General features: G+C 37.6%; 1 protein-coding gene across 1 annotated transcript; it reads right to left on the reverse strand.

Moving 5' to 3' along the window:
- Positions 1–636: 636 nt before the first annotated feature.
- LOC107765663 (uncharacterized) lies at positions 637–3,609 on the reverse strand. Its single transcript, XM_016584331.2, has one exon. It carries the CDS (start codon positions 3,448–3,450, stop codon positions 1,405–1,407), a length of 2,046 nt encoding a protein of 681 aa, XP_016439817.2. The 5' UTR covers positions 3,451–3,609; the 3' UTR covers positions 637–1,404.
- Positions 3,610–25,341: the final 21,732 nt, after the last annotated feature.

Consider the following 25,341-nt stretch of genomic DNA (forward strand, 5'->3'; position numbering starts at 1 on the left):
ATATGTCAACATTTGACTAGTCATTGACACATAAGATTGTCCAGGAAAGTAACAGTTCTGAGGTATCCTTGGAGTATATTCTATATAATGCAATGGTAGCAAATAACTTGGAAGAGTGAAATTGATTCTGACAGTTCAAAGCTCAAAAGTTTGAGGCATGTTTAATACGACTCTATATGTTTTGCTCTTAAGCTAGGATACTGACTGATTGAACCGTCCGAGCTCATATCATAACAAATCACTGGTGCAGCACCGACGACTAATTACAGTTGAATCAAACTGAAAAAATGTGAGCTTTGCTCAACCCTGGTCTGCATGTTTGGGGGAGGGGGGGGGAGCTTTGCTCAGCCCTGGTCTGCAAGTTGGGTTTTGTGCCCCCCCCCCCCCCCCCCCCCCCCCAGTGCATTAAGCTCTGTCATGCGTGGAATCTGAAAAAGGGCCGGCCACATTTGAAAGTTAACCAAGACAAAATGTAGTGAAGACCATCACATATAACACCATGATAATGGATCTTTGGAACTGTTAGAAAAAACTTAAAAAGAGTGAAACCTGGTCTACCAAATGCTGCATGAAGTACAAAATGCAGGTGACCCATCACAAGATAACTACAATATAAAGGTGAGGAAGTCATTTAGAGAGGAACTGCAATATTCATGGGACAAAATCAAACCCGGAAAAAAAAATACAAGTTAACAACATTGAGATGATCTTAGAAGTATCTCTCTCAAAGGAAAATGATTGGAAGTTTCAAACATATATATCCGTGTGCACTTAGCAGAAGCACAGAATAAGAGTTAACCCTTTTAACTTGCAATGCATTAGCACTTTTAGCAATTATGAGTATCACCAAGATTTTTCTTTTTAAAAAATTATAACGCCAAACATGATTTGTGTTTGACAAAAATTCCCACATATGACAGTCACCAACTGGGGTTGAATACCAGTGATACTACAACAATTTAGGCCTGGAGGTTCCACACTCATGGGCCTGCAGTGAAATGAGATTCTGCATTTCCTACCTCTTATTGGTTGGGTATACCTGTCCTTAGCATCAGATATCTGACAACTCTTTGTATGCAGGGTCCTGCATGTTGATATTTCTTTCTTTTGATGTTTAGATTATCAGCTGCTCCACGGTTCTTCCCCTGCCATAGCGTCTGCAGGATATTGTCCATTAAACGCTATGAAATTTTGCATATCCCATAGCTCCAGCAATACTTGTAACCCCAGGGGATCCTTGAGCCTCGATGATGATCGATTCCCAGAAGTGAGGGTGCCCCGCGCACTTCTCCAGTGCGATATTGACCCAGCGAGACTCATCTAATCAGCACGAATCAAAAGGCTTGGTGGTTCTCGGAAGATACTGAGTTTTACAGATAAGGACGCCACTAGCACTACAATTAGTTAAGTTAACAGGGAAGTTGACAGGGTACTGTTATTTACATGATCCTGGAGGCTTTGCATTAGAGATGCTGTGGAACCAACCAGACCTGAATCTATTAATTCCTCATAACACTTATAAGTTGAATTGAGATCAACCATATCTTGGTAGCCCTTGAGCAAGACCTTGTACATGCAAAGATTAGGCATAAAACCTGTCTTTAACATATCTGCCTTGAGCATCATGACACTAGTTATGTGCCCGGCTTCAAAATGACGTTTTATCATCATGGCATAAGTGGGTAAATCTGGATACAGATTGTTGCGTCGTAGATCCACGAAAAACTTATTGGCTTTAAAATACTGCCCATCTTTGCATAAACCATGGATTAAGGCAGAATATGTAACATTATTAGGGAAAGAAAGAACACCATTATTGGAGTCTACTTTGACTCCTGCAGATCCAGAACTGGTTACTTTCAAGAAAAATTTGATTGCATCATTAATCATTCCGTTCTTGAGAAATCCATCCACCAAACAAGTAAAAGTGAAAGTGTTAGGAACAACTCCAACCTCCATCATCTCCTTATGTAGCCGTAGAGCAGCTGTCATGCTTCCTTTTTTGAAGTGACCATCAATCAAAGCTGTATAAGCAACCACGTCAGGCTTCAAGTCTTTAATAATCATTTCAGTATAGACACCCATTGCAGCTTCTACATTCCCTACCTTGCAAAAACCATCTATCAATATAGAGAATGTGACTACATCGGGCTGGACACCCTTCTCTATCATCTGAGAACACAATGCCAAAGCCTTCTCCATATTTCTATCCTCGCAGTACCTATTAATCAATTGATTATAAACAACAGAGTTTGCAACCACCCCTGTTTTGTCAATTTTCTGCAAAAGCCTCTCTGCTTCGTCCACTTGCCCCACAGTACAATGACCCTTAATCAGTGTACCATAAGTCACAACATCCAGAGAAATACCAAGCTTTTCCATCTCAGAATGCATCTCTAGCGCTGTTGACACATCATACGAATTACAACAGCCATCAATCAGACAATTATAGACAAATAAATTGGGGCGTACCCCAAACTTCACCATACATGCAAAGAAATTCCTCGCTGCTATCACTTCACCCACTTTGCAGAGCATATCGATCAAGATACCAAAAGTAACAACATTCGGAAGAATTCCATGATTCGTCATTTCTTGATACAGCTGAAAGGCTCTTCCGGCATCAGCCATCTTGCCATAGCCATCCATCAGAGTATTATAAGTGTAAAGATTAGGCTTAACTCCAACCTCCCGCATTTTCATGAACATGCTTTCAGCTTCCAGTATCTTATCCTCACTGCACAACCCGCGTATCAGAGTAGTATATATCACAACATTTGGTTTAATCCCTTTCTCAGCCATCTCATCATATAGCAATTTAGCTTTCAAAATCTCACCTTTCAGACAGCATGCATCAATCAATACTCCATATGTCACTATACTAGGACATAACCCTAATGTGAGCATAGTCCTATAAATACCCCACACGAATTCAAACTTACCCATCTTCACAAACCCATCTAAAAGAGCATTACAAGCAGGCAAAGAGGGTAACTCCCCCATCTTTTTGTACACCCAGTAGGCATCATCAACAAAACCCATTTCTGATAACGCAATAATCAACACCCCAAACACATTAGAACTAAACCCAGAATCTATTTTACCCAGAGCATCGAAAATTAAAGAGCAAACCTTTCTGGGGTTGCTGGTTTTGCTAAGATTTTCGATGAGGCATTTTATCAAACATCTGGCGTCAAGATACAATCTAGCCCGGGTTAAGTAATGAATGATGGCTGAGTGTAGTGTAAGATCCTTTATTGGGTCTAATTTTTTGGATGCTGAGTTGAATAGCTGCATGGCTTGGGTAAGGGTCTTGGCATTGAGGATCGCGGCGGGTAAGTTTGATGAGACAGGGGAAGAAGAAAACGGAGATGCTGAAATAGTTCTTGAAATGGCTGGGGACTTTATGCAGAAAATGGATTTCAAGTTTTGAGAAAAGGACTTCGACATTGCTGCTGATCACGCTGGCGATTGTCAGCTGATTCCATATCTACATCTCCATTGGTTTCTGCTGTTTGAGTTGTATACTGAGATTTGACAATGGAGTAGTAGTATTGACTTGAAACAAATCTTGTTTTGAACTTGAAATGAAATATGCTCAAATGATGAGTGAATGTAATAAAAAATGGTAAAAAAACCTGTTGAAGTTTATAAACTTATATGTTTTGTGAAATCAGCCAAATTAAAATGAACATGTAATATATTTTTTAGTAAACTTCTTTAAACTATGTTAACCTCTTAATTTTGAAATATATTATTACATTTTTCAAAGAAATAAAAGCTCAATGGAATAAAATTGAAATTATATACCTCTCTTCGTTTTTTTTTTCTCTTTTTCAATTAGGTCTTTCAATATCAAGGCATTTTTTATTTTTATGAACTTTGTTCCTTACACTTTAAAAATTCTTAGTATACCTTAATCCTAATTTTTAAGGTGTTATTCGTATATAATTGCATTAAATTATGAAAATTCCACTTTAGCCAGTCATTTTTGCAAAAAACTCTATTTATTATCATGTCAGTTTTAGATGTTTCTTAATCTAACTATTTGATATATTTCGTCAGCAGTTATTTGGGAATTAAGTTAAAAGTTAAAATAGTTTATACATGTGATATGTGTTTGACCAAAAAGTATAAATCTTTGATTAAACTAATTAATTTTATGTAATGAGGGATTAAATCTAGTTGATATTAATATCCCTTTTATAACTAGCTAACACAAATAACGCAAGACATCGTTGGTGGGGGGTTAAATACAGTGTACATTTAATATTTCAAGAGAAGTAGTGATGGAAGAATATCAAACAATAAATAACAATAAATGACATTAACGTAAATAAGGAGAATGATTCACCCAATATCGAATGAGGTGGATGATTCTTCTTTCTAACAGTGATGAGTGATAGACAAATCCTAGAATATTGGAACTATTCTCAGATCTGATGGAAAAGTCCAGAATAATGGATGGTAGAATCATATTAGAAAGGTATCGTTTGTATTTTTTCTAGAGAGAGTCTTCTTCTCAAAAAGTGCTCTTATCAGAAAGAAAATATTACATGCCTTTTTCCCTCATCTCTTTTTCTATTTATACGAGACATATCCACAGTCAACCCTAAAAGTACCAGTACATAGAATTCAGTGGAATATTCTCTTAAATATCCTATTATAAAAACTAGTCGTTAGTATCGTCCTTGATACTTGACCTCGGCCGTTATTGACCGCCCGACTACGAGCCCCGCTGTCCATTAGTCGACCTCGGCCACGTCACTTTCTATAATACCACTCCATGCTAAATCCCATTGAGGCAGATTTTGACATATACAGTTAGTCCCTCCGCTATTGATGTCGACCCTGAGCGACCTCGATGAGCGGACTCTGTTAGTTATGGTCGAGAAGTTTAGATGAGCAGGTCGAGTAGTATAGTTTCAGACGAGGTGGAAATGTGGCCTTCCGTGAGCCGCAACCTAGGGTCACATCGTTTCAGAGAGACTTCATCTCAACACACGTCATTTTTACGCATTCTCGATATTGATGCCTGAACTCTTATAAATAGGGATACAAAATCCTTTGCCTTACTCTTTGTAATCTAAATATTGGACCTTCATACCTTCTTCTTCCTTCCTCATTCAGAATCCTTGCTCTTTTAATCTTACTTCCATATTCTTGCTTTCACTGATTATGGTGGCTCCTGCTACTCTTGACTCTTCTGTGTTTACACCTCCTTTATTTACAAACAAAGATGGTTAACGCGTCTTCCAGTTCTGGGGGGGGAGGGGAGGGGTACCTGGCCATGTTCCCTTGGCAGTGCGCTTGCCCCCATGACGATGGGGTTGCCATTGTTGTGGAGGATGAAAGCTTTCCTATGGTAGAGGAAATAATCCCCCGTAACGAGAAGGCTAGATCTGACTTTTCAAAACCGCCCGAGGACGACCCTGAGGCCACGGAATCGGTAATGGACGCGGTTGCCCTTGCTAATTTCAGGGTGAAATTCAAAATTGTAGCCCACATCAATCTGGTCCCGGCTGGGCGTGACGGGGTGCAGATTCATCGCCGTGGATATTGCGCATTCTATGCGTATCCGTTCTATGTGGGCTACTCATTTCCCCTTCTCCCATTGGTGGAGGAATTTTGCTGCAACTACGGTGTCTGCCCTGCCTAACTTTCACCTTACATCTACAAACTCATCCGCATGTTGATGAAGTGTGCGGAATTGGCCGACCGTGGGATCTCTCTTCGCCACCTGATGCACCTTTTCGCGCCCAATTTCTATAGGGGGACGATGTTGCATCTTCGTCACCGAGGAAGTAAGAGTTTGGTAGTGAAGATGGACGATAAAGAAAATCGTCTGGTCTGGCTTAGCTACTACTAAGCACTTTTTTTGTTCATTTTGATTGTAGACTAAACACTCTGCCCTTTCTTCATTCAGCTGAGACTTCGACCCCTTCTTTGGTTGCGGATATTCATGGATGGGTTAGTAAGGTCTTGCCTCACACGGCGAGGATTCACGAATGGCTGGCCTTTATCAAGAAGTTCAGACCTAAGATTTCAGTGACCAGTGAGTTTACCCGTTTTGAATCTTTATTGTCGTGGCCTTCTGGTTGCTTGCTTCTTATTGTTTTGTGGGGATCGACCTCTTAATCTTCTTTTTCTTCTCTTTTGGTTTTAGCCCGGGGATCCTCGAGGAGGTCGAAGGCCCCTACTCCTGCGTTTCGCTAGATGAACACTACAACGGGGTCCGCCTCTGTTGTGACTGTGGCCAAGCTTTCCGGGCCATTCACTTCTATTCAGCCTCCGATTTTGGCTAGATCGGCTCGATCTTCGACGGCTTCAATACCAGAGACTCCGGCCTCTCCCTTGCTTCATTTAATAGACGAAGAGTCTTCACCGAGTGTTGATACCCAATTTTGCCCTCATATTTTTTCAAATAGTATATATACCTTTCAAAACATCATTTTGCATCATTATTTAGTTTACAAAATCTATACAGGCATTTTCTATGATTTTTCATAATTTTTAGAGCTTTAAAATTGATTTTTCCTTACATTTAAATTACTTGAATACTTATTAATTACTCCTTCAAATTATTTTGTGATGACTTAATTACTTTAAATTATTATTTTTGCATCTATAATGCACGTTTCAAATATTTTTACTTCATTCTTATATAATTACATTAGTATTTATAAGCTATTTGCACAATCTTGTAAATATAGCCTATATTTTACAATTTTTATTACATTTGTCATTTTATTCAAGGTCAAAATAATATCTTACGTTTTTATAATCTTCTACTATTGTTTTAAAGTATTAATTTGCATAAATAGAATTTTTATAGTTTATTTAACTATTTTTTATTAAATTATTTTCCTCTTAATTTCCTATTTTAAAATCTGGCCCAAAATTGGGATTAATTTCGGACCAATTAAGGTCCAAATGAATCCCTGGCCCAATAACCTCAGCAGCCCAAACGACCCTTTAAAAATCCGGGCACAACCCGTTTATAATAACCCGCCCCACCTTCATCTTAATCTTGGTAGTTGATCTCAAATGATCAACGGCCCGAATTAAAACCCCCACTCTCCTTATATCCCCTCACCCAAACCCTAATCCCCATTTTCCTTCATCAGCCGCCTCTAAACACTCCTCCCTCCTTCTGAAACCCCTAGCCGCCCCCTCAATCTTCTTCGAATTCGTCTCAATCATGGATTCCTTCTGTGATTTCTTACCTTTTACGTGTTACCTCAGTATTACTTGCAAGACTATGGTGTCACTTGGTACTTGCCTAAACTTGGCAAGTACCATCTCTCAGATTCGGGCTCGTTCAACTTCAATCGCTAAGATCTGGACAATATCTCGTCCATATACACGGAAGAATAGCTGATTTCTCATACCAGTAGACGGATTTTCAAACGTTGAACCCTAATTAGGGTGTGATTTTCGATTTCTTTCCTTTACTGGTCGCTTTATGATTGCATGTATATTTTTTCTTTCCTTGTTTATGTTTGATTGACTTCTTTCCCTATTTACTCGTCTGATTTAACCACTATATAAATCCCTCCCCACTCCCATTTGAAGGGGATGAAACATCAGAAGGTTCACTAAAAACTGAAGCTGTTGTTCTATCATTCTCTGATTCTCTTGTTCTATATTTTGGTTATTGGCCGGTTGAAAGCCAAGGCCACCAGAATTCAATTTTTCAACTTTTCTTGGTGCGAGTACTGCCTGCGGTTCATCTGAAGCCTTTGAGAACTCTGATGCATTCAGATTCTGGGTTCTTGTTCTTTGTTGGTATTCAGAGTACTGTGGAGTTTTTTCTTTCTTGTTGTATGTTTATTCAACTGGTAACTCGTAAGTCTCCTGGCTTTGTTTTTTACAATTTCGTTCTTCTGTGTTCATGTCTTGTGTACTCACACCTCTGAAATTCCATGATCTAATGTGTTTCTGGGCTGTCTCTGTGTGCAACCTTGTGAGAATTGAACTTGTTTATGATCTGAACTTTTTAGCTTTTGATTTTACTTGAAATTTTCAGTTATGAGATATGTTATTTGTACATGCTTAACTGGAACAATTTGGACACTCTTAAGCTCGTATGTTAGTATCTGAGTATTTACCTTTACTGCCTGGCATGAGTGGCTACCCTTCTTTGTTCTGAATTCTTGTAATAGAATATACTCTAATCTATGTTGAGACCTTCACTCTAGCTGTGACCTGCTCTCATGCTATTTTGTCACTCACTATGCCTTTGATATGCTTAATCCTGTATCTTTAGTGATTAGTTGGGACCTTTAGAGTAGCTATCTTAATTTGTGTTTACTTACAATGTTTGATACTGTTTTTGTCATAATGTAAGTTGGCATATCTGTCTTTCTGATATTGTGATGGATGCCTAACATAATTTGAACCCCCTAGGTTTTAACTCCTTTAAGTTAGTGCTTGGCATTGAGTGCCTATGTATGTTAGTAATCTCATAAAACCTAATTCCCCTACTTTCTGCAAAAAATGTTTTCTGTCCAATCTTCTAAGCGTTTGAACTTGTGATATCAACCTGTCTTTTGAGTTTTTTTGATTCTCTTTGCTTGAATGTTCTTTGTTTAATTACCCATGTCATGTTTGCTTCTAAAATATAAGTGCACCTCTTCAAGTCCTATCATTTGATCACTGTTCTCTCACTCTCATTTGTTACCTACACTATTCTGAATCTATCACTCTTGGCCAGCTGAAAGCCAAGGCCACCAAAACTCTCTCTATTGACCTCTCTAGTGTGAGCACTGCTCGGGGTCCATTTGAGACCCTTGTGAACTCTGACATACTAGGATTTGGATTTTCTCCAGACATTAGTTCAACTGCATTGTTAAAGCATGTTAGCGTGATGCAGCGCGACACTATCTCATCCTCGAGTTTCATTTGTGCAAGTACTCAAGGGTAGATAATGCATGCGCCGCTCCTATCGTCCACCATAATGAGTCTTACATATGTATCTAATATTCGTAAAGTGATAACAAGCGCATCATAGTGAGGGAAAATGAAACCGTGGGTATCTGACTTATCGAAGATGATACTTTCTTCGAGTTCGTCATACCGTTCGTAAGTGATCGACCGTTTGAGCTTGTGGGATGTGGTGAACGTTACACTGTTGATTGAAGCGTTGTCACCGCCTCCGATGATCATTTGAATTATGCGAGTCGGTGAGGGTGGTTTCGACGGTCCCTGGTGGTGTTCACGTCCTCGGGTGAAGTTGGTCTTCCCTCGATCGCTCAGCAATTCTTTGAGGTGTCCTTGGTGAAGCATGTTTACGACCTCCTGCTTTAGGGCGATACAATCCTTAGTTTTGTGACCTCACTCTTGGTGGAACTCGCAGAGGGCGTTTGACTTTCTGGTGCTTGGGTATGACCTCATATTTTGTGGCCACTTTACTTTTGGTCCGAGCTTCTCCAATGCGTAGACTATTTATGAAGATGACACACAAAAATTGTGAGCGGATAATAAATGGGACATACTTCTCTAGTTCTGGTGAGTCCCTGTCCTTGGTCTAGATGGGCCCTCTTCGTGGAGGGAGGGGAGCATGATGGCACTTTTGATTTATGGATGATGCCTTTCTCTGTTAGGTCGTGGAGTTGCAAGTTCCCTTATGGCATAATTTCTTCGATCCTTCCTAGATACGGCCTACACCGAGGTCAACTGATGAGTTAGCCCATTCAGGTCATCTTCGTCTACACGGACCTCAACACAGTAGGCGTTGTGTATTTCATCCCAAGTTGTTAGAGGATATTTTATAAGCCAACTTAATAATTTTCTGGTCGCCCTTGAGCCATTCCTGTTCAGCCCGTTTTGGAAACCTGTTACAGCCATTCCTTCCAATACATTCAGTAAGGTCATCCTTACTCGGTTGAATCGAGCGAGAAAGTCCCTCAATCCCTTTCCGGGCGATTGTTTGATGGCAAATATATCGTTCACTCTTGCCTCCGCCTTTTTGGCCCCAGCATGGGCCGTTACGAACTTATCGGCCATCTCTTCGAACGTTTCGATGGAACGTGTGGTAGTTGTGAATACCAAGTTAATGCTCCTCCGGTGAGGGTCTCGCCGAACGTTTTCAACAAGATGGAGGATACTTATTCTTTGGCGAGATCATTGCCTTTTACCTCAGTGACATAGTGAGTCACATGATCTTCGGGGTCGATCGTACCATCAAATATTTTCAGATAAGGCGGCATTTTGAAGGGTTTGGGTATGGAATGCAGGGCGGCTTCATCACTATCGGGTTGCTCAATGAACCGACCAACATCTCTTTTTGGCAAGAGTTTTGGAGCACCCGGTATTTTGTCGACTCTTTCTTGATGCTCTTTAATTTGGCCCCGAAGCATTTTGTTCTCATTTTTCATTTCTTGCATCTTCCTCAGAATTACAGTGAGGGTGTCGTCACCTGCATTATTAACGTTGTCAGTGATACCTGTTACTGGAGGGAGAGGGTCGTGCTGCTCGGCCATTGTCGGTGTAATGCTAGTCCTTGTGTTTTCTCTAGCTGCCTCCTGAGCGGGATTGTCGAGGATGCTGGTTAGCGTGTTTGTTAGCCAAGCCTCGAGTGGTTTTTATACTGCTGCTGGCGCCTCTTCCGTCGTGGACGTAGAAGCTCCTTTACCGCGGGATGTTGTGATACTGCCGTGGGGGAGGGGCGACCCAACTCGCCTGGGGGAGGTGTTGGGCGTTATATCCTCACCTTCTGTTTCAGAAATCTCATTGATGGTGTTCAAGAGGTTGGTGGTGAGATCGGCTACAGCCTTCGTCCTTTCTTCTCCATTACCTGCCATGTCTGATTCATGTGTACAAGTAAAAAGAAGCTTTGTTTTTTTTTTTTGTAAACTGTGCTAGTTATAGATCTAGGAGAATGAGGGATTAAGCCTAGTTGATATTAATATCCCTGAATTTATAACTAGCTAACACAAATAACGCATGATAGAGTTAGTGGGGGTTAAATACAATGTACATTTAATATTTCAAGAGGAGTAATGATGGAAGAATATCAAGCAATAAATAACAATAAATGGCATTAATGTAAATAAGGAGAATGATTCACCCAATATCGAATGAGGTGGATGATTCTTCTTTCTGACAGTGATGAGTGATAGACAAATTCTGGAATATTGGAACTATTCTCATATCTGATGGAAAAATCCGGAATAATGGATGGTAGAATCTTATTCGAAAGGTAGCGTTTGTATTTTTTCTAGAGAGAGTCTTCTTCTCAAAAATTATTCTTTATCATAAAGAAAATATTTCATGCTTTTCCCCCTTGATCTCCCTTTTCTATTTATATGGGACATGTCCCTAGTCAACCCTAAAAGTACCAGTACATAGAATATTCAGTGGAATATTTCCTTAAATAGCCTATTACAAAAACTAGCCATTAGTACCGTCCTTGATATTTGACCTCGGTCGTTATTGACCGCCCGGCTACGAGTCCCGTTGTCCACTAGTTGACCTCGGTCACATCACTTTCCATAATACCACTCCATGCTAAATCCCATTGAAGCAAATTTTGACCTATACAATATGCAATTCTACAATATTAAAATTTTGAAAATCACTAGAGAATACTAGCTCAAGGTTTCTCTTTTATTCAAAAAGTGGATATGAGGTATTGTTAACTAGAATATAATATTCAAATATACGATACTATTAGGTTCGTTGTTTTTTTTTCATTTTCATATATTAAAAGTATTATAATCCATATAGGGTGTTTTTTACCTTTGGAAAATTTTGAAATTTTAAAAAAAATTATGGTGTTGATGATCTCATTCTATGAATTCACTTAGAGTTCTAGGTTAGAGATTCGTTTTTCTAGACACAAAAGGTTTAGGAGGTAAGCGAAATTCACTCAATATTCGATAAATATAAAGTTTAAATTAAAACGATCTTGAAATGGAAAAAAGAGAGAAGAAATTTAACTTTATAGTTTAAATGCTGAAAATATCTATCTTATATAGATAAAGATTTTCCACCAGAATCGACTGCCTTTTACTCTCATCATCCAATATATAATATTTTCTTCAAGTAACACCTTCATTTAAATTAAAAAAATTACAATACTATTAATAAGCTGACATGAGAGGTCAAAGAAATTGAGGAAGATAAAAAATTTTAAAGAAGAAAATAAAATATGTCGAGAAGAAAATGAAAATGGTTAGAATTGAAATCCAAAAGAACAAATAGAATATCAAACGAATGCCAACTCTCCTTATCTTGTTTGGCTTATATATACAAAGATTAAAGAATACTCCCTCCGTTCACTTTTACTTGTTCAGTATTTTAAAAATAGATTTTCACTTTTACTTGTCATTTTTAACACATCAAGAGAACCCACAATATTAATTACTCATTTCAAATCATTTTCTCAAATCCATTAAAAATATGCATCAATTAGCATGGATATCATAGTAAATTATGCACTTTATTTATTATTTCTTAAGGGGTGTGCAAAGTCCATAATGGATAAGTAAAAGTGAACGGAGGGAGTACATTAAAGTGGGAAAAGAGAGTAATTAGAGCAATTAAGGTGGAGATTGGGAAACTGACTATTGGAATTGCTAGTAATGTAATAGGAGTGATATTTAGTGTAATTACACATTATTACACATTAATAGACATTAATCATAGGAATTAGGGAAGGAGAAGAAAACCAAAATATTTAGAATTATTGGGGAATAATCCAAAAAATAAATAAATAAGAAAATAGATAAATAGGATCCTTGGCCAAAGAGAGGTGCCAACTCATCTCTTATTTTCCCTACTTTATTTTGAATCATGCAGCAGTTATGACATTTCCTTAGTAGCTAATACCCTAAAAGAAGATTTAATAAGAAAATAAGGAACAGACAGAAATTACCTATACTTTATTATTTTACACAATATATTAATATGCTTTAAAATAACAGGTTGATAATCTCAAACCCCTCTCATATATTGGATTTGAAAATGCTTCTTAGCTGCTACATAATAAGAACTTGGTGCATCATGGATCTCCCTATATTCAATTATATAATTAAATACTAATTAAAAGAGTATTTTCTCTAACAATTTAAACTTTTAAATAGTTGATCGCACAAATTAAACGTAATACAAAAACAAACAAATATCACTGCAAGGTGTTTAGCTCATAAAAAGAGAATTACGTACAGTCATACATGAGAGGCGTGTTAAGATATAATATAATTAAATAATTAGCATAAATTTTTAAATGAGATGATCGTAAAAATTTAACATCCTATCAATTAATATGGTGTCTCATTAGTCTCATAATCTCCATCGATCTCTTCATAAAGAACTTGGAAAAAGGCAAGCATAAACCGGACCAAACTTGGAATTCTTTCAAGAATATAAATAGTTTGTTGCAGCTTCATAGCCTTTTTGTGTATTAACACGGTTTCTGATACTTGCTATCAATATACGAAACACGAAAGTAAAAGTAGGGAAAAAATTTCCCTTGATAATGGCACGGTAACCCTATTGTAGACTTATAAAGGTATGCTTTCTTGTAGATGTACGTAATAATAAGCTAACATTTGCTATTTACGGAATAAAAAAGACCTACTTCCTTATTCTACTTTTAGTGGGATTTATAAGAAAACCACCGCCCCTTTTTACTTGAAGTGGGATTTCAACCATGATTATTATGGAATTATTTTTTCTACTAACAGTTGTTACTTTATGGAAAAAACTTCCGACCAATCCCAATGAGCTTATAAAAAATAAATAAAGATCTTACACAATTAATGATATTATAAAGGATGTTTACATTATCATACTACTTAAAAGTTAATAGTAGTAGTAATTCATAGAAAGTATAGATTGACAACTTAAATAGAAGGTTTTCAATTACATACTAAATTTGTTAAATTACATTGAGATATGTCAAAACTCAATTTTTATCTATGTCTAATTGTCTATAACTTAGATTAAATAAATGTTAGTAATAAAATTCTAGATTATATGGAACGAAAAAAAAAAAGAAGCAAAAATCAACTTGCAACAATTAAAACCAAAGCACTAATTTCACCATATTTTTCATTCTTGACATGGGACCAGGGTAATTTTTACTTATGATAAACATAATGGATTATTCAAAATAATCCTCCTCAATTGTAATATTCACACTGATTGACATCTAATAGAAGAATCTGATTCCAGTTCTGCGGAGTTTTCTACATCAACTGCAACTGAGCTCAGGGTTCCATTGGCTGCAAATAAGGACTTCTTAATTAAGAACCTAATTAAATTTCAATACCTGCTATCTCTGTAAGTCATGCCCCTTTTTATTTTTTGATTCACGGAATACAAATATTGTATGACTATAGTGAATAACAAGTTTGTTTTAAAGCTTGAAGTTACAATTTGGAGTTAGTACAAGAGTTAATGATTCTGCTGGTTAACCTAGGTTGAGTTTTGAGGTGGATTTATCACCGCATCTAGGATCGGGTCGGATATGAGCGAGTCGAAAATGGGTAAATGCAAAAATGAATAAATTATCCGATCCGACCCATATTTAATATGGATAAAAAATGGGTTAACACCGGCGGATAATATGGATATCCATATTATCCATGGCTTCTTGAATATGATCACTTGAGAAACTCCCAATTTGAGGCTTTGCAAATGTAAACATTAAACCTGTCACACCTCCTTTTTCCCGAGGGAGCGGGGATAGGGAGTTTTTCCAATTAAAGTGACATTAATCGAAATGGGATTATTTATTAGATTAAGAGTCGTCACTTGGAATAATTTATGGTGTCCCAAGTCACCGGTGTATTTTAAATCCCAAATCGAGTAAATTGACTCTATTTTTACAGTCCGCGAACACAGAAGACCGGGTAAGGAATTCTGTTAACCCGGGAGAAGGTGTGAGGCACTCCCGAGTTCCATGGTTTTAGCACGGTCGCTCAACTATTAATAATTGGCCTAATTATCTGATCTATTACACATTTGAAACCTACTGTGCATTTTTTACTTTTAAAATCGCTTTTAGTATTTATGGACTTCGTTTGAACAAGTCGCGATGTCGCGCACTCGTTTGTTTTTGTACACATTGTGAATCGCATCACGTGAAACGCACCCGCGACTTACAACATGTTTATTTTTATTATTATTAAAAGTTGTGGTCAGGTCACATGAAATGCACACCCGAATGGGATTTACGTATCGTGGCCATGCCACGGGAACCGTACCTATAGTCACGATGATTTATTAATCGCGCCTAAAGTAAGCTACAACTGTACAAGAATTATTTATCTCACTAAGTTTGAGATTGCTTATAAAGTCTTAAACCATGGAGTCATTACTGGAGATTAAAGTAAACCGATTTGGAAACAAAAGGATCGCTATTCACATGTTGAATTACTAGGAAATTACTCCATTCAAGAGTTAACATACTTCACTCTCACTACTGTTTCAAGGAATCAAATGTTAATATAGTATAAGGACTCCATTTCACACCGTGAATCAATTCATCAACTGCATTTTTGGGAAGAAAACTTAACATGCCATAAGGGAAATGAGATTTAGAGAGACCTATCCATGACTTTGACCAAATACAACTAGTTTTTATACATAGTCACAAATGTTACATACCCATATGATGTGATTTAAACATATGCAAAATTGTTGCGTCAAATTCTTTATCCAAAAGCAACCAATATACTTTGAGTTCAACAAAGGGGAAAGAAAATCAAACCACAAACCTCACACCCAATCTTTTACAATAATGACCATGAGAATTCTAGACTTTGCTTAAACTGTAACTTTACAACTGCCTTTCAAAGTCCAGTCACTTTTTATGCGGTCATTAAAATAATTATGTATATAACCAATGCATCAACATAAGATATAACACATATTTATTTGATTCCAAATCGGCAAGGAACATGTTTAATTCAGTAATTTGAATGCCAAAATGACTTGAAGTAAAAGAACAAAGGATCATATCATAGAAATCGTAATCATAAAGTAACAAGTAACATATTCAATAGATCAAACACGGACTAGCAATTTTGAACTAGCAACAGTGACTTTGAAGATTGAAAACAAATGGAGCTAATAAACGATCATTTTACTATAATTCCAGAATTTACATATAGAGTTTGGGATATGTACCTAGGATGTAGAGAGATAATCAGGATTTGCCAAATACGGGCTATATATAAAAATCAACGAGTTTGGAGCTCGACAATGAAGTGAATCGGCATCACTCTACAGCAATTTGAGAGTGTAATCACTCTTAGAAGCCCAGAAATTAACCAACAAATTAACAGAAAACCAAATAGCTCTTTGAAGCTACAGATCTAAACTAGCATTTTTAGGCATTTGGAGCATTTTCAACTACTGCTCTTGTTTTTTTAGCTACCCTCAATTTTCAATCTCAAAAACGAAACTGCAGATGGTGGGGTGAGTCTATGAGTATGGTCTGTGAGGGAGGTGAGAGTGAAAGAATGAGAGTGAGAGAGGGGCGGCGCTAGGGTTCTCTAAAGGGTGGGGGGTCCGATTCTCTATGTCTGGTGTTGAGAATCCAAAGTGAGGGTGAAATTAGGGTCTATTTTAGAGATGAAGGGGGATATTGGGCCGACGGGTAGTGGGCTGGGGCGAATGGAAGGAAAATGGGCCACTAGAAGCACCTGGCCCAAAACTGTAATGAGACCCCATAGCCTTCTCTTTTCTTTCTTTGTATTTTGCAAGACTAATCAATTTATTTAACACTCCTAATTCCAACTAATTTGCAAAATTAACCTAATGACCTATTTTTTTACAATTAACTAATTCAATTATCTAACAAATGCATGTAGACTAAATGTATTTTTTGGTATTTTAGTGTTTTACAAATGCAATTAATTATGCAATTAAAATCTAAAAAATGTAAAAATTAAAAATATTTTTGTATTTTCTTTAGGATTTAAAATGCAACTTAAAAATGCATCAAACATGAATACGTACAAAGCAAACTAAGTAAAAATATAGAAAAATAATTTAAAGCTATTTTTTGGATTTTTTAGGAGTAATTTTATATTAGGGCAAAAATTAGGTGCTCACAAAAGCCCCTCTTTGCTCGAAAACATGAAGAGTTTTCGGGCAAAGACAAAGTGAGCAATTAGGAGTAATTTTTGCCCGTTTGATACTCCATGGGAAGCATTTTAGAAAAGTTCGACCGAACTTTGCTTCGGAGGTTGCCTACATATCCTTGGCTATAAAGGAATCAAGTCAGTGTAGTTCTGGATGTTTTGGTAGATGGGACTACCGAGACGCTGTGATTTCACTGTTGCTGCTGCTGCTCTTTCTTGTTGAGCTTCTTTTTACACCAAAGTCAAAATGAAAAAGAAACTAATTAAGCCTATCAGCTACGAGTTACAAGATTCCTATCTATGAGTCTTGAATGGTTCTTCATGCGGACTTTTGATTTGAACCTTGATGCTTGCTAGCTGCAGGTGCTAGTTCTTTCTTCTTCATCTTTTCGGATCAAGACGGGACATGCAAAGCTTGTGACTTCAGCCATGTCTTGAGTAGTTCACATCTTTCATCGCTTCTGCATTTTGGATTCACTTCTTTTCTTTTTTTCTTTTATTATGGATTGAGACTTCTTCCTTTGGTCATCTCGGACTATCAGCTCGCATTCTTGAGGCGAGCTTCTCCTACTTCTAACTTGAATTGAATTCTAAAATGACTTCCTTCGTTCTTCAGGTGGGCGCCTGATGCTGACTTAAAACCTGAAATGAATTCCCTCATTCTCCAGGTGGGCGCCTGATGACTTACACTTGAAATGAATTCCCTCATCTCCAGGTGGGTGCCTGATGCTGATTTAAAACTTAAAATAAATTCCCTCATTCTCCAGGTGAGCGCCTGCTGACTTAAAAACTTGAAATGAATTTCCTCATTTTCCAGGTGGGTGCCTGATGTTGACTTATCACTTGAAATGAATTCCCTCATTCTCCAGGTGGACGCCTGATGCTGACTTAAAATCTGAAATGAATTCCCTCGTTCTCCAGGTGGGCGCCTGCTGACTTAAAAACTTGAAATAAATTCCCTCGTTTTCCAGGTGGGTGCGTGATGACTTAAAAACTTGAAATAAATTCCCTCGTTTTCCAGGTGGGTGCCTGATGACTTAAAACTTGAAATAAATTTCCTCATTCTCCAGGTGGGCGCCTGATGACTAAAACTTAAAATGAATTCCCTTATTCTCCAGGTGGGCGCCTGATACTACAACAAAATAGACAAAACAAAAGAAACTTTTCTGCCCCAGTTTGCACTAGGAAGATTTGTGAGTTGTTAGCATAACTATAAATCACCTATGCTATTGATGAATGATGCAATGATGAGAGTAAAATTGAAGACTCGACTAGGGTATGCGTCTCTTAAAGAAATAAAAATCTGAAAAACTCAAACTAGGAAGTGCGTCTCCTAAATTTGAGATTGAGCTTGCGGAAAACTATAAACTAAGCTTGACTAAACTAAAAACTAACCCTATTCTCCAGGCGGGACCCCTGATTTCAAGAAAACTAAAGATTGATAACTTAACAAAACTAAAAATTGACCTTTTTTTTAATCCAGATTTCCCTTTTTTTAAAACTTATTATCCTAGGAGAAAATTCATCAGACTAGGTCTTTTTTTTTATGGTATCTTAGGAGAAAGATTCATCAGACTAGGATTTCGATCCTAGGAGAAAATTCATCAGATTAGGTCCTCTTTTTTTGTTATCTTAGGAGAAAGATTCATCAGACTAAGATTTTGATTCTAGGAAAAAATTCATCTGACTAGGTCTCTTTTCTTTTTTTTGGTATCTTAGGAGAAAGATTCATCAGACTAAGATTTCTATCCTAGGAGAAAGTTCATCAGACAAAGATTTCGATCCTAGGAGTAGGTTTTCTATCTTAGGAGAAAATTCATCCGACTAAGATTTTTATTGGGAGAAAATCCATCAGACTAGGAATTTTTATCCTAGGAGAAAAAATGTGAAGAGCAATGGCAATATTTTATGCACACTAGCAAGACAAATAGAGGCAAAGATTTGAGAAACTTCCATTTGTCGGCTCTTCTCTTCTCTTTTTTTTCTTTTGAACCACTTTCCTTGCACTGCTTTGTTCCTGTTTCAAACAAAGAAAATTTTGTCAGTTTTAAAAGTGGTGGTCGGTTTGTAGCCTTGAGTCTTGGGCTGCTTGGCTTTTGCTCAATCAGCTTGAGTCAGTTTCAAGAGACTTTTTGCTTTACATCAACCCTGATCGTTTCACACCTAGTACCATTTGTATTTGTGGCTCAATCAGCCTTATCCCAACTGGAGATCTTTGCTTAGGTGATCTTTTCTATGTCTTGAATGTCTTTCTGCTTTTTGAGCAATTTGTCTGTCAGAGAGAATCACAACTGGTAAGTATCTTTTGCATGATGTGCACACTTCATAGTTCTTGTTCAGTACTACAGAGAGCCAAAGCCCCTGATCAACCTCGAGGTTATCTTTGCTTGCTTTAGTCAAGTAGGCTGACAATGGTATTTTTACTTTGTGCAACTGAAAAGTTAGTAGCAGATTTTGAAATCTTTTCTTGCTTGTTTTGACAAGGACTAACTCAGAGTGAAGGACACAATGATGCCAAGAAACAATATTAACAAGAAATGCCCATGTCGAGAAGGACATAAGGAAGAGTTTATTTTTAAATAGCTAGTCTTAATGAATCATGGTATGCATTTTGGACTTAATGGCCGATCTATCAAACTAATCCAATCTTTCCTTTTACTATTCTTATGACCTTTGAAGTCGGGCTTGCTCGTGCCAATCCTTTACATCAGCTTCACAACTCACTTTCGACTAGTGGTGCCCCGAGAGATTTTCAACAAGCCTCTCTCATTTATTTATCTCTACTTACCGTCGCCTTACAGTGCCCGTGAGGGTTTTTACTAGTAAGACTCTCTCATTTTTCTTTTATTTTCCTCTTTCTTTGCCTTCTTGTGTGAGCAACTTGACGGTGTTCTATGTCGTGTGACAACTGTTGCTCATTGCATGCATCTCTTGGCATTCTTGAAAGTTGATTAGGAGGTCTTTATTTGGAAGGTTTTTGGATAGGGTTGGAAAGAAGGGACGGCACAAGGCTCCACGTAGACTCAATATGATGGGTTGTACACTTACAACTCTCAGAATCGACTCTTTAAAAAAAACTAAAACAAACTCATGCCCCAGTTTTATATACTGGGGATTTTTGGATTTTTTTTTTTGAATTCTTATTTGGTTAGACCGAACCGTGTAAGACTGCCTACGTATCGTTTTTTAAGGAATCAGGTCTAATGTAGTTCAAACATCTGACCTAACTAATTTTTTCATCTTTCTTTCTATTTTTTTTTCTTCTTTTTTGTTTCAAAACAAGTTGCCTTAGCTTTAATTTTCTGGGGACATGGACTTTGACTGTTCTTTTTTTTTTTTTTGAACTTTCTAAGAGTTGTCCCAGTTTGTATTCTTGGGGCATGGACTTTTATTTTATTTTTTTCATTTTTTTTTGGACTTTTAACTCTATACATGATTCCAAAAGAGGGTGGTTGAAGAAAATAACACAGGCTCAAAAGGGGTAACAAAGGGTATAAAGTGTTTGGGTAGCAGAAAAAGGGCCTCCCTGCCTCAAGAACGCCAAACATAGTATCCTTTTGCGGTCACAACATTGATGACCATGTTTGTCTTCTTGGTTTGTCGTGGTCGAAAGACACTTTCCATCCCTTAATGTCAAACTTTCCAACAAACTTCAATTGATTCTTTCTCAAACCCGATCTTCACAATGATTTGAAGGTAAAGATCATTAACCTCCTCGGGTCATTTTATTCGAGCTTAATTCCAAAGTATTTCAACTCTTTATTCATCCCCAAAAGTTCTTTTTTCTCATTTATCCAATTCCAGCTTAAATCAGTTTTCTAAGATCTGGCCAAAAATTCCGCATGCATGTCATATCACTAAAACTAGCTGGAAAAGAACTAAGCATGGAATGACACAAAAGGACAAACTATATTTCATTGAGTAAACAAAAAGATAAACAACCTAAAATCCGAGTTACAACCCTTAAATAACCCGGCTAATGAAAATAGCAACAAAACGGACAAACAAGACTCACACAAACAAAATAGAGGGATAGAAGGGTTTGACTCAATCAAACAAATAAAATCTGGATCACACCCTAGAATAACCCAGATAATAGAAAAAACATCAAAACAAGCTACCAAGATTCCTCCCTGGTGAGGAGGGAATGGCTTTTCAATTGCTAAGCTTGACATTTAGCCACAAATTTGCTCATCAGAATTACCATGGCCTTCTCCAATTTCAGTCGGCAAGTTCTCGAGAGGATTCTCATACTCCATGTCACCACACATCATCCCCACAAAGTGTGCATCATCATGTGCATGTAAAGGATTCTGCGTGATATTCTGGGTGTCGTTATCTTGGATCACAATCAGTTTTTCCTGGATCATCCTTTCTATTTCTCTTTTCAAATCCCGATAACTTTCAACATTGTGACCCTGGGCAATTGGAATGGTATTCATACCTTTTAGAAGGGTCAAAGCTTCTTGCACATGGGTCCACATGATTTGGAGGAATAGGTGCAATCATGTCATAATGCTTTAATTTCTCAAACACACTTGCATAGGACTCTCCTATTGGTGTAAAATTATCTTTCAACCTTTGTTCCCCTCTATACCCCTGGCTTGGATGTGGGTTATAGGGCATTTGAAAATTTTATGGAGGTTGTTGGAGATTTTGCGGTGCTGGTGCTCGCCTTCTGGGGTGTCTTGGTGGCTGGACAACATACTGAAGTGGAGCAATAGAGTATTATGGGTTCTGAGGTGGATAGTAGTGCTCAGGGGAATCATCGGAAACCTGATGAGGCTGCTCATACCTTCGAGATGTTCTCCTAGGACCTCTTCTCGACCTTATTGTCATCATGGTTTCTTCATCCTTCTCATTCGTGTCACTAAAATTATCAGATTCAATCTGGACAGCCTGAGTTGCAGCTTTGAGAACTGCTTGACTTATAATTTTGCCTGTCTTAAGGCCATTCTCAACCATTTCCCCAATTTTGATTGCTTCCGAGAAGGATTTGCCCACCGCGGACATCATATTTTGAAAATAATCTGGCTCTTGAGCCTGAAGGAAGACAGTGATTAGCTCGTGGTCATCCATGAGTAGCTTAACTCTAGCCGCTTGCTCTCTCCATTTAATGGCATATTCCCTGAAACTTTCAGTTAGTTTCTTCTTCAGGTTTGAAAGGGAATTGTGGTCTGGGGCGATATCAATGTTGTATTGAAACTGTTTGACAAAGGCCTGGGCCCTATCATCCCAAACATGCCAGTGAGAGGTTTCTTGATCTATAAACCATTCAGAGGCTACCCCTGTCAGGCTTTCCATGAAATAAACCATTACTAGTTCTTCTTTTCCCTCCACACCTCTTAGCTGTTTGCAATACCTTTTCAGGTGGGCTATGGGGTCTCCATGTCCATCATACTTTTCAAATTTGGGAGTCTTGAAACCAAGTGGCAAACGAACACCGGGGAACATACATAGATCCTTGAAGGCAATACTCTTCTGACTTGCCGACCCTTGTATGTTTTTCAACTTTTGTTCTAAGCTTTTCACTCTTTTGGTCAATTCTTCTTGTGCCATCTTTCGGGTAGGCTTCTCAATCTTTGAAGGAAGATCAAATAGGTACGAGTGGTACTCAGGAGAATGGTATAGTTCTTGCTAGGTAGCAAATTGTGACTCATGACTTTTCTTTTGTACCATTGTTTGCTGTGGGATAGTGAAAACGGGCATAACAACAGTGATTGTCTGATTGGTTGTCAATGTCACACTTTGGGAGCGCGCAACAATAGTTCTAGTTGTAGTCATATAGTTGGGATAAAGACTGAACCCAAATGGATAGGATCGATCAGACAATGAGACATGAGTGGTAATAGTCGAGATGAGTGTGAATTTTGGGAAAACATGAGAAAGGGGTGGTCCTTGACCATTGGCCGATGCTTGACACATTTCAGTCATTTACTGTTTCAGTATTCTATTTTCCTCAACCATAGTAGATTCTTGTTGAACCCTCTGACCTTGAGTGTCTTGACCACTCGTAACAGCTTCAATGTCAGTTGCCAATGACATTTTTCCTTTGGATCTTGTGTTGATAGCTTACCACAAACCGATCACCTCAAACTTTCTTCTATAATTCAAAACAAGAGACAAGTTAGAATGGACTCAATCGGTCCTTATTATCATCATCATTTTTTTTTATTGTTTTTTTGGTCGGTCGATCGAACCTGATGTGGTTTGCCTACATATCATGTGGGAACATGAATCAGATCGTGCGTAGTTCGGGAGGATTATGAATAGGTAAATAAGCTAACACTTTTTTTTACTTTTGAAAACACTTAGACAATGAAAGCATTTAGGAAAAGAATATGTACTTTTCGCAATTGTTTTTTGTTAAATTTTTGAAAGAAAGGCTTTTAAAGAGGAAAGAAAATATTTTTGGATTTTTGGTTTTGGTTTTTTGATTTTTTTTAATTCTTTTTTTAAAAAAAAAATTGAAAAAAAAGACTTCTAAAGAAGAAAGAAAATATTTTTTGTATTTTTGATTTTTTGTTTTTGAATTTTGGGAAAAAGACTTCTAAAAAAAAGTAGAAAATATTTTTTTGGATTTTGATTTCATTTGTTTTCTTTTTCTAATGAAAGACTCCTACAAATAAAATATATTTTGGTTTAAAATTTCTTATTTTTTATTTGTTTGGAATTTTCTAAAGAAAAACTCCTAAAGAAGGAATTAAAGGAAAATATTTTTGGATTTTTAAAAAATGTGGGCCGAAACCGATTAGGTTTGCCTACGTATCTCACATCCGGTGAGAATCAGACCCGCGTCGTTCTGTCAGTTTTGACGGAATAGGGGAAATATGAATTTTGAAAATATTGGCTTATTTTTTCTCCTTTTTTTTTTCAAAATTTCGACAGAGTTTTGAAATGTTTCAAATACGTACCTCACTCTTGTTGTTTTCTCTTCTACTTGATTTTCTTTCCCTATTCTAGAAGTCGATCAACATACAACCCTAAGCAAATGAATACACAAGTAGCATGTAATGCATCAGGATGGTCTTTTAATTTGGGTACACCTGTTCAGGACGGACCCAACCCATGTGTTGAGTCCCAAAGTCAAATGTACGTGATGCAAATAAACGTTCCTACTAGGGATCCGACATGAGGCTATGTTATTCTAAATTTAAATCCTAGGTGTATTGTTCTAGACCTAGCTTACCTGAGCGGACAACTCGAGCCGGGGGGGGGGGGCAGCGTACCGGGAATACAGAAGCTTCTCCGGCTTTGCAACTTGTCCGAACCTCGTTCTAAAATTAGGATTTGACTCTAACAAAAAAGAAGCCACGCGAAGCGCACGCTTCCCATAAGATTTAGAAGACTCAGAGAGAAGAAGGGTTTCGTAGCAGTTTATATACAATTCACACAATATCAAAGCAGAAAAAGCGACATTTAGCACATTAGGCTCAAACACGTAAAAATCAGACAATCATGAAAGCCAATCATAACAGTTATTCTAAGCTCGAATTCTGAACCCTGAACCAGAGATTCAGGGTTCTCGTCCCCAGCAGTGTCGCCAGAGCTGTCACACCTCCTTTTTCCCGAGGGAGCGGGGATAGGGAGTTTTTCCAATTAAAGTGACATTAATCGAAATGAGATTATTTATTAGATTCAGAGTCGCCACTTGGAATAATTTATGGTGTCCTAAGTCACCGGTGTATTTTAAATTCCAAATCGAGGAAATTGACTCTATTTTTACAGTCCGTGAATACAGAAGACCGGGTAAGAAATTCTGTTAACCCGGGAGAAGGTGTGAGGCACTCTCAAGTTCCGTGATTTTAGCACAGTCGCTCAACTATTAATAATTGGCCTAATTATCTGATTTATTATACATTTGAAACCTACTGTGCTTTTTTTACTTTTAAAATCGCTTTTAGTATTTATGGAATTCGTTTGAACAAGTCGCGATGTCGCGCACTCATTTATTTTTGTACACATTGTGAATCGCATCACGTGAAACGCACCCGCGACTCACAACATGTTTATTTTTATTATTATTAGAAGTTGTGGTCAGGTCACATGAAATGCACACCCGAATGGGATTTACGTATTGTGGCCATGCCACGGGAACCGTACCTATAGTCACGATGATTTATTAATTGCGCCTAAAGTAAGCTACAACTGTACAAGAATTATTTATCTTACTAAGTTTGAGATTGCTTATAAAGTCATAAACCATGGATTCATTACTGGAGATTAAAGTGAACCGATTTGG

The sequence above is a fragment of the Nicotiana tabacum genome, chromosome 22 (genome assembly GCF_000715075.1).
Source record: "Nicotiana tabacum cultivar K326 chromosome 22, ASM71507v2, whole genome shotgun sequence".
Taxonomy (NCBI): Eukaryota; Viridiplantae; Streptophyta; class Magnoliopsida; order Solanales; family Solanaceae; genus Nicotiana; species Nicotiana tabacum.